This window comes from Notothenia coriiceps, unplaced genomic scaffold (assembly GCF_000735185.1).
Source record: "Notothenia coriiceps isolate Sejong01 unplaced genomic scaffold, NC01 NC01_scaffold00032391, whole genome shotgun sequence".
NCBI classification, from domain to species: domain Eukaryota; kingdom Metazoa; phylum Chordata; class Actinopteri; order Perciformes; family Nototheniidae; genus Notothenia; species Notothenia coriiceps.
Window position 1 is genome coordinate 359,544 of NW_011365092.1, and position 14,461 is coordinate 374,004.

The 14,461-nt window shown below is 42.4% G+C and overlaps 2 protein-coding genes across 2 annotated transcripts in view; both read left to right on the forward strand.

The window, feature by feature from the left end:
- taf6l (TAF6-like RNA polymerase II, p300/CBP-associated factor (PCAF)-associated factor) overlaps positions 1-7,847 on the forward strand; it is a 358,002-nt gene extending 350,155 nt beyond the window's left edge. The window contains 11 exon segments of the mRNA XM_010788964.1: positions 486-572; positions 655-805; positions 917-967; positions 1,729-1,823; positions 2,479-2,553; positions 2,739-2,959; positions 4,585-4,717; positions 4,801-4,929; positions 5,589-5,774; positions 5,777-6,084; positions 6,422-7,847. Of these exon segments, the coding sequence (XP_010787266.1) occupies positions 486-572; positions 655-805; positions 917-967; positions 1,729-1,823; positions 2,479-2,553; positions 2,739-2,959; positions 4,585-4,717; positions 4,801-4,929; positions 5,589-5,774; positions 5,777-6,084; positions 6,422-6,773 (1,788 nt within the window). The 3' untranslated portion in view covers positions 6,774-7,847.
- A 2,183-nt stretch (positions 7,848-10,030) lies between these two features.
- ubac2 (UBA domain containing 2) lies at positions 10,031-14,105 on the forward strand. The gene is given in 11 exon segments (XM_010788978.1): positions 10,031-10,195; positions 10,581-10,699; positions 11,561-11,585; positions 11,588-11,679; positions 12,087-12,135; positions 12,138-12,192; positions 12,558-12,681; positions 12,800-12,847; positions 13,106-13,159; positions 13,373-13,528; positions 13,786-14,105. Coding segments are annotated over 11 exon segments (840 nt in total). The 5' UTR covers positions 10,031-10,164; the 3' UTR covers positions 13,873-14,105.
- Positions 14,106-14,461: the final 356 nt, after the last annotated feature.

Here is a 14,461-nt window from a genome sequence, read left to right on the forward strand (position 1 = left end):
GATCATGAAAGTGTTCTCAAAGCTGGTAAAGGTGCAGCTAGTTTGAATGACTTTGTATACTGCAGGGTAGCTTGTGGATTTACTCCAGGTGGAACTAAAGTCTGATCCAACACTTGATTATATTTCACATCTTTCATCCACATCTGTAAAGTAACTAAAGGTATTAAGTACATGTGGTTAAAAGTGAGTAAAAGTACACGATTTACCTTTGATTTGTAATGGAGTACAACGTAGCAAAGAAGTACAGTACTTGAGTAAATCTATTTAGTTACTTTACACCACTGCTTGACTCAAAATTAGTCTTTTGAGTAAGAAGCAATCATCACATTTATGCGTAAAAGGCTATTCTTGTTTCATACTCTGGAGGTGGATGTTGGGTGGATTATCACGTACGTGGAAGGAAATATACACACACATATCGACAAATACAGTATGTATCACATCATTGTCTAATATGCAGTGTATGTGTTTTGTGGCCCACACAGAGCAGCTCTCAGTTTATGAGACATGCCAAGAGGAGGAAGCTGACGGTGGAGGACTTCAACAGAGCTCTGCGCTGGAGCAACGTGGAGGTGAGGATGCTGTTCACACCACCGTCTGTCTCCAATAATGTCTACAGGGTCAGTTTTACACCAGTCTCTGTGTGTTCCTCAGGCTGTATGTGGCTATGGCGCCCAGGATGCTCTTCCTTTCCGCTCAGCTAAAGAAGGAGAGCTTTTCTTCATCGAGGACCGGGACATCAACCTGGTGGAGCTGGCTCTGGCCACCAACATTCCCAAAGGCTGTGCGGAGACCCTGGTGCGAGGTAAGACCCACCGCCGCCATATTGACAGAACAGATGCTTCTTTCATGCTAAACATTTTTGATCTGGAGGAATCTGTTCCTGATCATTTCTCCTGTTTTCTTCTCCTGACAGTAAATGTGTCTTACCTGGATGGGAAAGGAAACCTAGAGCCTCAGGGGACAGGTGAGACTGAGATCCTTTGTTATTAACATGCTCCACACGGTAGGGGATGTTGCCTCTCCTCTCAACACTATAATGACTGTTGGCAGGTGAAAATCACTTGTTTTGTAGTCATACCAGGTTTCAATCTGAAAATTACACTCTTGTGCCCGATCACGTAAAACAACTGCAGCTCAGGATTGGATGATATAGGATATAAAAGAAACACTCACCATTACAGAATAATCATGAATATCCCAGAAGAAGTGACCTAGCTCGCCATCATGTTAGAGAAGTAACACAAAGCGCCTGGTTTATAAAAATGCAGAGATTAGTACGTAAAAGAGGACAGACTCGTATACTGTGTATAACTTTTTAAAGGAAAAACAAGTCCAGTGTTTTCAGATCCATTTGAGTTTCAAGTAATTTCGGAGGATTATGTGGATAATCTAGTGAATCGCAATTATTTTGGACAGGATAATCATGATATGAACTGTTCAAATTGTCCCATGCCAAAACACAGCGCTAGGTAGTGATATAGAACCCTTTTTAAGGTTGTTTTCCTGGCGTTGATCAGTGAACTGAATGTAAATATATTGACAAACCAGTAACATAACGCAAACAAAGAGCTGAGTCACTGGCAGGCTGCAACACGTAACATGGAGGGAGGGCTTACATTTGAAGCCTTTTGGAGTTATTGTTGATACCTGTGTTACACTCTACACCAGTGAACTTAGGGTTTTATTGTGCATCAGTTGTTTGACCTCACTGTTGAATTGTCCCAGTTCCCTCAGCGGTGCAGACTCTATCAGAGGACCTGTTGAAGTACTACCAGCAGATCACACGGGCCATCCTGGGCGAGGACCCCCACCTCATGAAGGTAAAGCTCTGCTGAACACTTATGCTCAGGTCGGTCAAACCGTGGGCCAAAACCAGGCCTCCAGAGGGTCCAATCCGGCCCGCATTATGACTTTCCAAAGTGTGGAAATTAGAAAGAAGACATTAACTGCAATTTTCACAACTTCATTATATGTTGTCATAGGCAGGGGATCGCTGAATCTGCTTCCTTAATAGTTCCCACTTTAGTCTGCATGCTTGTCTGTCAGGATTACTGCACAGATGGAAATGAATGTCAAATCATTTCTAGATCTTGACAAGTACTTTTGATCATAAAGTAAATTACTATATTGATCAGTTCCAGATACCGGTGACTACATGTTTCTAGAGACCCTGTGATCTGTGAGTTGTGTGTAAATGATAAATTGAGGCAGATCATTGTAGAATTGCACTTATTTTTGTTAAGGTTTTGTAAACATATAGTTCATTAAATGTGAACATTTTTACAATGTACTTTTTGCACTAAAACAAAGGAAAGGAGGTGTTGTTACTTATAGGTTATTATGCTGTGATTTTTTTACTGGTCCGGCCCACTTGAGATCAAACATGGCTGTATGCGGCCCCTGAACTAAAGTGAGTTTGAGGCCCCTGGTCCAGCTAAACAACGTGTTACAGCAAACATCTCTCCTATGTTTCAGGTGGCTCTGCTGGACCTCCAGTCCAACTCCAAGATCGCCGCCCTCCTGCCATACTTTGTTTACGTCATCAGTGGGGTAGGTCCACTCCATCATCTCGTAGGTGATCTCACTTTTTCCGCTTGTTGACTGTGTGTGTGTGTGTGTGTGTGTGTGTGTGTGTGTGTGTGTGTGTGTGTGTGTGTGTGTGTGTGTGTGTGTGTGTGTGTGTGTGTGTGTGTGTGTGTGTCCGTCCGTCCGTCCGTCCGTCTCCGTCCGTCCAGGTGAAGTCGGTGAGCCACGACCTGGAGCAGCTGAACCGGCTCCTCCACATGGTGAAGAGCCTGGTCCAGAACCCCAACCTGTACCTGGGCTCGTACGTGCGCAGCCTGGTGTCCAGCGTCATGTACTGCATCCTGGAGCCCCTCGCCGCCTCCATCAACCCGCTCAACGACCACTGGACCCTCCGGGACTACGCCGCGTTGCTGCTCAGCCACATCTTCTGGTGAGAGGTCCACCAGGCTGCTGTTCAACATTCAAAGGGCTTTACTTTCATATGCACAGTGGCTACAGGGGAGATATGGCAAACCTGAAGTCCCAGGCTCCTCAAACAATGCAACATAAATATAAGAAATAAAACAATTAGACTTAACATTTTAAAATAGTGCAAGAAGAAACGTTAGAATAAAATAGCGCAGACTATGTTGCTAGACCAGTGTGCAAGTAATGCAGATGAAATAAACAATAGATGTGAAAATAAAAGATAAATACAAATAGCAAAATAATGTGGAGAATGTTGTAAGTGACCAATGCAGGAGTCTATATACATGTAAATAGAATAGGATAAACAATCATCTAAAATTCAATACTGCAAAGTGAAATAAAGTACTGTTTATTTATTGTTTACTTAGACACAGAGGTTGAAAATAACACATAAATGACATGCATATGACATCAGGGGTTAGTACAAAACTCAAAAATAATTACCATAATCATTAGTATTACACATCACATACTTTACAACACACAACATGCAGTTTACCATTTATTTTTGGCTTTTTAGTTTATTTTTATGGAGATTCTTTACTATTTTGTTAGCACAAATGATTCAGCACCTCATGGAATCATTTCTAATTGAATAGCTGCACTTCTTTTGGGCCACCTGCACAGATGAGCAAGCTGCAAAAACAAATAATGACATTTTTAATATCTAAAGTTGTAAGGGCGAACCTGTTACCAAACTGTGGCCACATTCAGAGCTGAGTGTGTGTCAGCCAGTGTTGGGCAAGTTACTTCCAAAATGTAATACAGTACATGATATGACTTATTACTGTCTTTTTTAAGTAATAAGTCACATTACAATATCACTGTCTCTGAAATGTAATGTGTTACACTACTTTTATATTACTTTTGAGTTACTTTACCAAAATAACTGCAAAAGAATGGCTAACTAACTAACAACTTGTATTACACGGCTTAGTTGAATACTCGATTCTGATTGTAAATTCTTAACATGTGACACGTTGTTAATACAGCAGTACAGACCACTGTCAAGGACTATAATGAAGGTTGCTAAGGAGGATCAAGAAAGAGAAAGGAAAAGAGGTTAAAAGACGGAGCGCTGGACGTCAGATAAATCACCAGAAGAAGGCAGACAGGAAGGAAACAATAACAGGAACACGGAATGGGCTCTGTATTTTGTTCAGTATATGGCCGTGTAATAAGCGGGGTGGTGCAGCGAGGCGGTCATTATGGGGAAAAGGACAGGCGGATCAGGGACCCCGACGCGAAGCGGAGGGATCTTGATGAGCCTGAAGGGTAAACACACCAGGTTTACTAATCTACCTAATTTGTCTCTGGTGTCGAAATGTCTCGCTATGTTGGTACATTCATAAAAAACAAAACACCATTTAATTTCGGGTTAAAATGTGTTGTAACTGTGTTACTGAGAATTGTAACGGGTAATATATTACCCACATTTCATTAGTAATGCGTTTTTGCTGTAACGAAGTAATGTAATACATTACTGTAACTCCGTTACTTTTGTAACGCGTTACACCCAACACTGGTGTCAGCCAGTCTGGTGAACGGCCAATCAAAGTCCTTTCTCTGTTAATGTGTTTCCCTCAGGACTCACGGTGACCTGGTGAGCGGTCTGTACCATCAGATCCTCCTGTCCCTGCAGAAGGTTCTGTCGGACCCGGTGCGGCCCCTCTGCTCCCACTACGGGGCCGTGGTGGGGCTCCACGCTCTGGGCTGGAAGGTACGCTCCCTGCTGCCCTCTGGGAACATCAGTCATCTGGTTGTTCTGCATTCACCTGATGTACTCTGTGTGTTTCCTGGCAGGCTGTAGAGAGGGTGCTGTTCCCTCACCTCCCTGCGTACTGGGCCAACCTGCAGGCGGTGCTGGACGATTACTCTGTGTCCAACGCACAGGTCAAAGCCGACGGACACAAGGTGTACGGAGCCATCCTGGTCAGTACTGCAGGGGTCCAGCCCGGCTGGTTGGTTTATCGTCCAATTCCTACTTATAATATCATTTGCACCTTCTGTGCAAAGTTTGACCTGCCCTCTAAGTATTTTGTGCTAAGCATCACATTAAAAGTTTAACACTGATCATTGGGAGATCTGAAAAAGAACCTTAATTTGAGATTAAATGTATTCTTGAAGAATAATGACTTTTTTGAGTTTCTTTGCTCTTTCTTCCTGTGAATTGATGGACCCTTCTCCGGACGGGGTGATATTATTGTTATTATGGATATCATTATTTTTCATTTTGACACTTTGAGTCATTGGCACAATCCAAACAACTTCATTTTGTATTGAAATTGACTACAGTCATTTTTCATGATGACACCTTACACATAATACCAAAGGGAGGAATAATGAATGATTTGGAACCGAAATAGAAATGCCTATGGTGGCAGTGTAAAGGTCCTTGGGTCATCACACGCTATATCCCTGTTGGGAGTTCTGTACTGTATGTACATGTGACATTTTGTACTCGTACTACTCCTGGAGAAATGCTTAAAGTAATGTTTTTCACACCATTGATATTTCAATGTCACAGTCTATATAGCAATGTAGCATTGCACTGACGCACATCCCTGAAGAGTTCCCTGTGTGTCCTGCAGGTGGCGGTGGAGCGGCTGCTGAAGATGAAGGCTCTGTCTCTGAGTAAGCCTGCAGAGGGGGGGTCCGGGGGTCCGCAGGTCTCCGTGGGGGGTGCCATGGGGTACAGGATGAGCTCCCCTGGCCTCAGCCCCCCCCCAGAGCCTCTGTCAGACGCCGCCCTGGGCATCGCCAGCCACCTGCAGGCGGGGGGGGGGCCGGCTGCCCCTGGGAGGAGTGGACCCCCGTCCCCCTGCCCGCCATGTATTCCGAGCTGTACTCCTTCTTCGGGGACAGCCTGGCGGTCCGGTTCAGCACGGGGCCTGGGTGGGGCAGCCCCCCCTGGACCCTGTCCCAGCACAGTGACACCAAGAAGGAGCCTGCTGGCCCCGCCTCCAACCCAGACACCACCCGAAAGATGCCCCAGCTGACGGCCAACCTCAACATCAGCCCCAGGCAGGACGGGAGCCCTCGCACTGACCCCCCCCCACCCAGCCTGGCAGCCACCGGACCAGGAAGGTGAGAGAACGAATGATGTGTTTTGGTTCTCCCTCTCCTGTAGTGGGTTCTATAGGTCGGTGCATGTCAATGGTCTGCAGAGGCTGAACTCCCTGAATTCCCTCCAGAGGGAGTTCTTCTCCCTCCTCTAGTGTATTACATGTAGTTTAATGAATCTGTAGAACTGAATTTGTGCTCATTTAAAGTTGTTCTGATAAAGGGATTAAAGACCTTTTTATTATAAAGATGTATCGGTTTCCTTGACATAAAAGATGAATAAATCACAACAGAAAGAACCATCAGTATTCGTACGTCCCTTTCATGACTGAATGATGCAAACTCTCTTCTCTCTCCTCAGGTCCCTGGCTCGCTCCTCTTCCTCCTCCTCTTCCTCCTCGGTGCAGCGCTCCAGATCCTCCTCGTCCCGCCCCAACCAGCGTTCAGCCGGTCTGTCCCGAGACGTTTTCCCCAAAGCTCGCTTCACCCCCCCTCCCACAGGACTGCCGGTGTTCACCTTCCTGATTGGCGGGCGGCAGATGGGCCGGCGCTGCCAGGGCCGCCGCCCCTTCCAGACCAATTTCGCCCCGCCCCCGCCTCTTCCTGCTGTCCCGCCACGTGCCTACGCCCACAAACTGCCCGTCATCGGCAGGGTGGGCAAACCTGTCCACCGGGGGGCCGGCTCCCATTACTCCCTTCACCTGCCTCTCTAGAGGGGGGGCAGAGATGAGCTGGAGCACTACTGACTTCAACATGCAGAGAATCACTTTCTTTTCTTGAAAGGATTCTGTTTTCTCATCAAGATGGAGAACAATGTTTGGCCAGTAGGGTCTCTCTACCAACGCATCCCACCTGACACAACCTGCAGACATTTTCACCACCACCTTTTTCCAAACAAATACTTGCATCATTTGAAACATGCTTTAATCACGTAAATGATGAGTGTTTATTGAAGTCTTGACTTTGGGTTTAGGGCTTTGATATACTGCAAATCCGGAAAACAACTTTTCCAATGTGACATGAGTCAGCATTTAAATAAACCATTGCAAACACAAAAAGTATGAAGCACTTGCAGATTCAGGAGGACGTGATGATCACATTAGTGCAAATGGAATTTAAGTATGAAAGCGTTCTTGTTTATGTCCCACTAACAGGTGGTCCACATTGGTCGTGTTCCCCACCTTTTTCCGCTTTTGTTTATATGTGACCTCAAATTGGTGCGTTTCTTAATGAGCGATTAGAAATTATATTATAATATTATTTTGGGAAAAAGAAAATTGGGAACACGAGATCAATATATATTGTCACTTTTTCAGTTGATATTTGAAACTGTAACTAACAGTTATTCTCATTTTTTTTATTTGATTTTTGTAATTTTCCAACCAAAAGTGAAAAGGTGCAAAATATGTTTAAATAACAATGATATAAAACAATGGAGCAAAGAGAAGCTGATCCAGAGAAGTTTTGCTGTGTTTAAATAACTCATTCGAAAAAATGTTTTTGTTTGTATTTGTTTTTGTTGAATTAGTCGTCATGTTGTTTGAGCACTAAATCTCATGAACCGTTGTACTATTTTTTGTGAACGTACCCTTCTGCAGCACCACTAGACGTAATGTGCTGAAGCTGGAGCTCAGACCCGAGTCATGAATCCCACAAAGGACAGAGAACAAGCGAGAACAACATGGACGCATAGTAAGAGTGCCAATTTCTCCCGGAAGCCCTGAAACCTGAAAACATGTATTTATACAGAGCAGTACATTTACTCACGTACACTATTGAGACACTTGTACTTTTTCAGACTTTTAATTTTTTTTGTTAATTTGTACTTCTACTCCTCTACAGTTCAGAGGTACATGGTGTACTTCTACTCCTCTACAGTTCAGAGGTACATGGTGTACTTCTACTCACTACAGTTCACAGGGTGTCCGCGGGGTCTTAAAAAGTATTAAAAGTTGATAAATCAATTTAGCGAAAATTAAGGCTTTTAAAAAGTATTAAACGGCATTTTCCAAGGTATTAAGAAGGTTCACAGCAACGACAACATGAAACACCCTTTAATTTACTGAAACGACATGTCGGGAACTGTGAACCTTCTTAATACCTTGGAAAATGCCGTTTAATACTTTTTAAAANGTTTGCCAGCCGCCCTTGAACAACAAATTAAGAAGAAGAAGAAACACAACAACAAAACAAATAAAATACAAGAAGAAGAAAAGTTAGTCGACCAGCAAACCATCTGCTCATCTCCTCTTAATGAACAAAGCAAACAGCAGGAGTCAAGGCTGTCTCCAAATCTGGAGTCTCTTTATTGGTAAGCACACACACACATACACACATGCACATCTCGGCGCTGTTTAATCTGATTATCTTTGATTGAGAACAGGGGCAAAGTAACCTTTTTAGACCTCTCTCCTACATCAGTGACAGAGAAGGTCTGAAACACAATTAGCAATCTGTTCCTGAGCTCTGCTCTGCAGTCACATCTGACCACAAGCAGCCAAATAGACCTAATGGGTGGGAACTAACCAATGGGAACTAACACGCACAATGCATCTGTGGATGATGGGGAAATGCAACACTATTAGACAGCTGTTCGCCATATCTTTTCAAATGTACTTGGAGGAAAAATAAGCATGGGATCAATTGGCTCAGGAGCAATCACAGCCGGGCATGAAGGTACACACAGGGTTGGATGTGAAGAAATCTGGCAGCCTGAAGTTAAGACAAAGTCGGACTGCTGCAAAGGAAGTCTGGACCTTGACAAGATACGACTCTGTGTGTATAGGGCCAAGAGGACCATAAGAAAAAGACATTAATCTGGACTCTATGTGGCCACATCCTGCTCAGGGCCCCGAGGATAATTAACAGTTACCTCTCAGTCAGCAGGCTCACCACATGGCTTCAAGACATGAAACACTCCCTGTCTGCTGCTTCTCTGCATATACAACCCATAAACATACTGAGCAAATGGATCATAAGTGACAAACATTATTAGACCAGCGTCAGAGCCTGGGGAACCCTGTCTGAGGGGCATCAGATAACAGCAGGGCGTCATCGTGGGTAGGAAAATGCCCTTTATAAGAAGGATCATATCGACAGCATCCCGTTGGTGTGAGCAGGTTCCAGCTGCACGAGGGCCACAGTTAGATCTGGTTGTTAACCTGGGGGTCACAAGGTTGCACATGCGGAGAGGACACTGGTGTCACTCCCGTGTCTGTGTGGATACACATGATCATTCATAAAATATATTTACAGGTTAGCTTAAAATAATTTGCTCTCATCAGCAAAATAAGTTTTATTTTCTTTAAAGCCTTTTATTTTTAAAGGTTGTTCAAATCTATTTCTTGTACGTTCTTTTATATTGTTTTATGTTGACTTTACTTTCTCCTGAAGATTTTTGGCTTGCTTGTTTTGAATGTGGATTTCTTTTTAGAGAGAGACACATTTTATTATAATAACTATCGTTAATATTACAATAAGTATTTGTTGTCTGCACTGTAAAGACTGGATGTTTTATTATTTTATGATTACTTTAGCTTTTTATTTCATAATTTTGAGTTGTTTACTACTTTTTGTTGAGTTACTTTTATTTGAACATGCATTATAATGATCACTTCAGACCCAAATACATTTATTTTCTGTATGATTTTGATCACAGTAATATGATTTTATTTATATCACTGTACAAATATTATTATTTGTATAATCATTAGATAAATTAAATGGAAATGCTTATATATTTTAGCAATTGAGGACGGGACCACATACGGTATGGATTTCTTTAATGCTCTATTCTTCCCTCAGCAATAAAGACCTGACTGTAAAATAGTCGTTTGGAAATTATCTTATCAAAAATATCTGGTGATCCTCATCTCTTCCTCACTGCAGAGCGACACTGCCCTCTGCTGGCCAGTATTGCTTAACGTCAGCGGACCGCAAACTCACCTTTTTTGGGCCTCTCGGGCTCCTGTAGCAGATTCCCTTTACCGCTGTCTCTTTTTCCTCACACAGCATGGATCCTTTCTACAACTTTATTTCGGTGTTTTAGAGTTGGTTTGTGTTTGGCTTTGAGAATAAGGGACTTCGTTACCTCTTCTGGACACGATGTTTACCACCACCGGCTCTCGGGGGCTGTGTAAGTATCCCGGATCCCCGGTAAACGACAGCCGTGATGTGGCTACCCTCTCACCGCTCCTCCTGTCAGTCACAACAGCTAGCTTAGCTAACCCACGTTAGCATTGTTCTGTCATTCATTTACTCTTGGTATTATGTATACGTTAAACCTGCGTTTGGTTAATAAACTACATATGTATTTAGTCAGTGTGTTAAGCAAATGTTTCGTCGTTTAAAATAATAGAAATATGTGGAAAGGGGAATCCACTGATAAGCTAAATAACCAGCTACTGTCTGCCCTGCCCCCATACAGAAATCAGCCACTTCTCTCTCTTCAATTGACAAAGCTGTGGTCTAATTTACTGTAACATAATAAACAAGATGTTGTATGTATGTGTTGTTTACAGACAAGGCTCCTCTGTCTAAAGGCCTCCTGCTGGTTCTTAATTGTCTGACTGTGATGCTCACCCTGCTGCCTCAGTACCAGGAGCTGTTCGTATACACTCTGCAGGTCACACAGCACCAGGTATGATGTCTCCTGTCTGTCTGAGAGAAACACACACTGGTGGGGGGCTAACAACCATACCCAGTATCTCCAGATATAAAACAAAAAAGCAGAACTCATATATACTGCCACTCTCATAGTTCTATACAGAGGTGTGGGGAAACTCATGCAAAACCAAGCTTTAATAATTTATTATAGAACTTACATGCTTTAAAATGTGATCCGAATGTTCTTAACACAGAGATTATGTATGAAGGGCAGAATAATTTGATAACTTTCTGTTACTGTATTCAGAAGTTGTTGAAAAGAAAGGGCTAGTATGGATTGTGGACAGTTGGTATGGTTATACACATCTATGCACATCTGTCAGGTTAACCTGTGTACTGGATGTGACAAGAAATCTTAAATGTGTAGTTCACTTTGCAAGCATTTCAAAAAATAAATAAGGCTATAAATAAACATATGTAAGGTATGATTATTTACAATTTTGGAACTTTGATTGGGTTTCTGTCTCTGTGTTCTTTTGTTTTTATATACCTTTAACCTAGTAGGAAGGGTTGCCTATTTTAGTATGTAATTTCTCTAATGTAAAAATAGTATGTTTGTATCTATACATTGACGTAGATACAAAGAGATAAAATAAACACAGGTGTTGGGGACAAAGGGTTTAAACACTAGAATCCCTAAATACATTAATCATTATCATGACAAGAGTTTGATAATAATTGGAAATGTAGTGCTACTTGGGGGCTCTGCTATGTGAGATATAAACACTCTGTTTTTCAGAAAGCATATTTCACAAAGTATCAATTTGTCCATCTTCCCCTGTTTGTAAGGTGTATGTGTATAGTGAGTATAACTCTTCTCTCCCCCCTGCTGCAGGTGTGGAGGTTGTTGTTTGGCAGGCTGTCTGTCTGGACGTGAAGGACGCCTTCTGTAGCAGCCTGCTCATCTACAACTTCAGAATCTTTGAGAGGAGGTTTGGAACCAGGAAGTTCGCTGTAAGTACCAATAATCAGTGATAGATTAACACAAAGATCCATACAAAGTTAATAAACTTGCTAATGTTGTTATGTGAACTAGATGAAACTACAATAGATGGAATTAGTTTGATGAATTGCCATTTCACACTCTACTTAATCTCATAAACAGAAGCTAAATGTTAAGATCTTTTCTAATAGGATTATAAGTATGATCATCAATCAGAATCAATATAAGTTGTACCTGTGTATCATTTAGAGAAGAGTTCACACAACTTCCTCATCTTTCACGAAGCAGTTCTCTGTGTAAACAACATTTGACAATGGCACTGTTTGTACAATTGTAGTAAAATGTTTAAAGACATCCACAAGACTCAACCTTTTCAAGATATTTTTCCAATCTTCTACATTTTGAACTTTACTTCCAGTCCTTCCTGTTTGGCACGTGGGTTCTCTCTGCGCTGATGGACTTCCTGCTGGTCAGGCTTTCCAGCTTCTGTTTGACTATGAGGTGGAGGAACTGCCCGCAGGACTGTGAGAAGATTTGTCACTTTACTAGCCACAATAGATGATACACCTTAAGATAAAATAATAAGATAAGATATTCTTTATTACTACTTTTTACTATTTTTAATTACTAATGCATGTGCTGCATGTCTCGAAAGGCAACAACTGTTTGTCACTGATATGAACACTGGAGATTCTGCAATTAAAATATGAAAAGGTGGCGTGTATTCAAAGAAGAAAAACCCTAATATTGTCTTTCCTATATTTCCTGAAAAGCACTGCTAAATATATATAGTTTTAATATCCATTTTTTTTTTGTGATCTGTATTAAGCTGCTTTTATTATTATATAATATTTGTTCCATCCTCTTGACTTCTCTTGTCCTCTCTCAGGATCGCTCCGGTCTTCTCTCTGTTCGTGCCTTTCTACCGGCTGATCCCCAGCATGCCGGTCACCCAGGTCCTGGGCCACATCCACATCACCAACAAGTCTCTGGTCTACATAGTAGGCTTGCAGGTAAGCCCATGTCTGCGAGTGCCGTGATATATGCTAATTCATCATTGTTGAGAATACTCTGTCCCCAACGAGTCTGGTTTTAATTGTGTCCGTCATCCTCTCTGTTTCTGTGGGGCAGCTGTTGACGTCCGGTCCCTTCATGTGGCTCGTTGCACTCAGTGGACTTGTAAGTAGCCACATTCTTCTTGTTATTTCCTCTGTGTCTAGAAAGTGTACTGGGTGCTTCGTGAAGTCATGATCAGCACTTGAGTGAACTAGAGATCCAAAACAATAAACTTAAATTGGATAAAGCTTGTGGTATTCGCTCTAGCTTGTGTGATAACATTTCACAAGTAATTTAATTAATTGTTGCTCAACAGCAATATACCTACCTTGTTGCTTATACGTTCAATCCTAAAGACTTTTTTTTTTTCGTTGCTTACAGATCTCAGGCGGACTGTACCACTCCAATTTCCTGTGGCTGGTCTTGTATTGGGCGGTATATTCTAGAAGTGAGTAAATCATTAAGTGATCATATAAACACAAAAGCTCCCCAAATAAAAAGCCAATTGACCCTAATGACTACTGTTGCAGGGCCTGGCATGGAGATTTAGTTTCTCTTGTGTTTGTTCATTGTGTGCACTTTGCATGTATTCTACACAGGGTGACATGTTATTGGTCTGCCTAGTAATGTGTTGTTAACATCTGTTAACATCCAGCCTCCCAGCCGAGCAGTGAGACCCCTGTGGGGATGGGGGCCACTCTGGACATCCAGAGGCAGCAGAGGATGGACATTCTGGACCAGCAGCTGATGTTGGCCCAATACAACGAGTCCACGAGGAACACCAGGCCACAGCCGCAGCCACAGGTACAGGGACACACACACTTATAGCAGGATTGGGCCTATTCAGAATAAAACGACATACTACTTTGAATAAGGTTGATAGCTCTAGTGCATCAGGAACCAAAACACAATGGATTGAAAATAAAATGAATATAACTCCCCTCACAGTGCTTCCTAATTAGTATCTATTATGTTATCTATAAAGTCTCCAATTTGCTTCCATAGATGTCAGAGAATAGTATTTCCAAAGTGCTTGATTCTGCCTCTGTGTCTGTGTGTAGCCTGGGTTCTTACAGTGGACCAGGTTGTTCCCCTCCCTCAGGCAGAGAGGACCGAACCGCCCCCCGATGCAGCCCCGCCCCCGCTGAGGCTCCCCCTCCACACAGTCTCCGCTGCTGGACAACTCTCCTGTGGCCGAGGAGCAGGTGGGCGTTCATCTCTGTGTTTCTGCCTCGACTGCATTTTCATCATCTGATTCTGACAAAGCATCTTTTTAAAGTCTGACCTGCCGAATCAGAAAATGTTGCGTGCATGCATGCCCGGCGTTAGTTACTGCCACTGGCGATTTTATGCGCACGATCAAACCATCATTAATTAGTAAAGACCCTGGATGAGCAATTAGTACATCTCTACATTTTTCACTGGATGTATTGGTTTACTTTGTTTTCCTTCTGACTTTATTTTATTTTATTCGTGTAATAACTAGACTCAAAATATTCACAGACTGCTTATTTTTGTTCATCAATTTTCTTCAAGCATTATTTTATGTTCCTCTTATGTCCATGGCACCCTTATGTATTATTCCAGGTGATGCTTTAGCTGCTGCTTCTGTCTTAAATGTATGTACATTTGTATTTCCACATGTATATTTTCAACTTTTTTAATGCTATTTTACTTTTTGAGATGTTTACATTTTGATAGAGAACCGCAGTGACGCGTCCTAAAACCCGGAAGTAA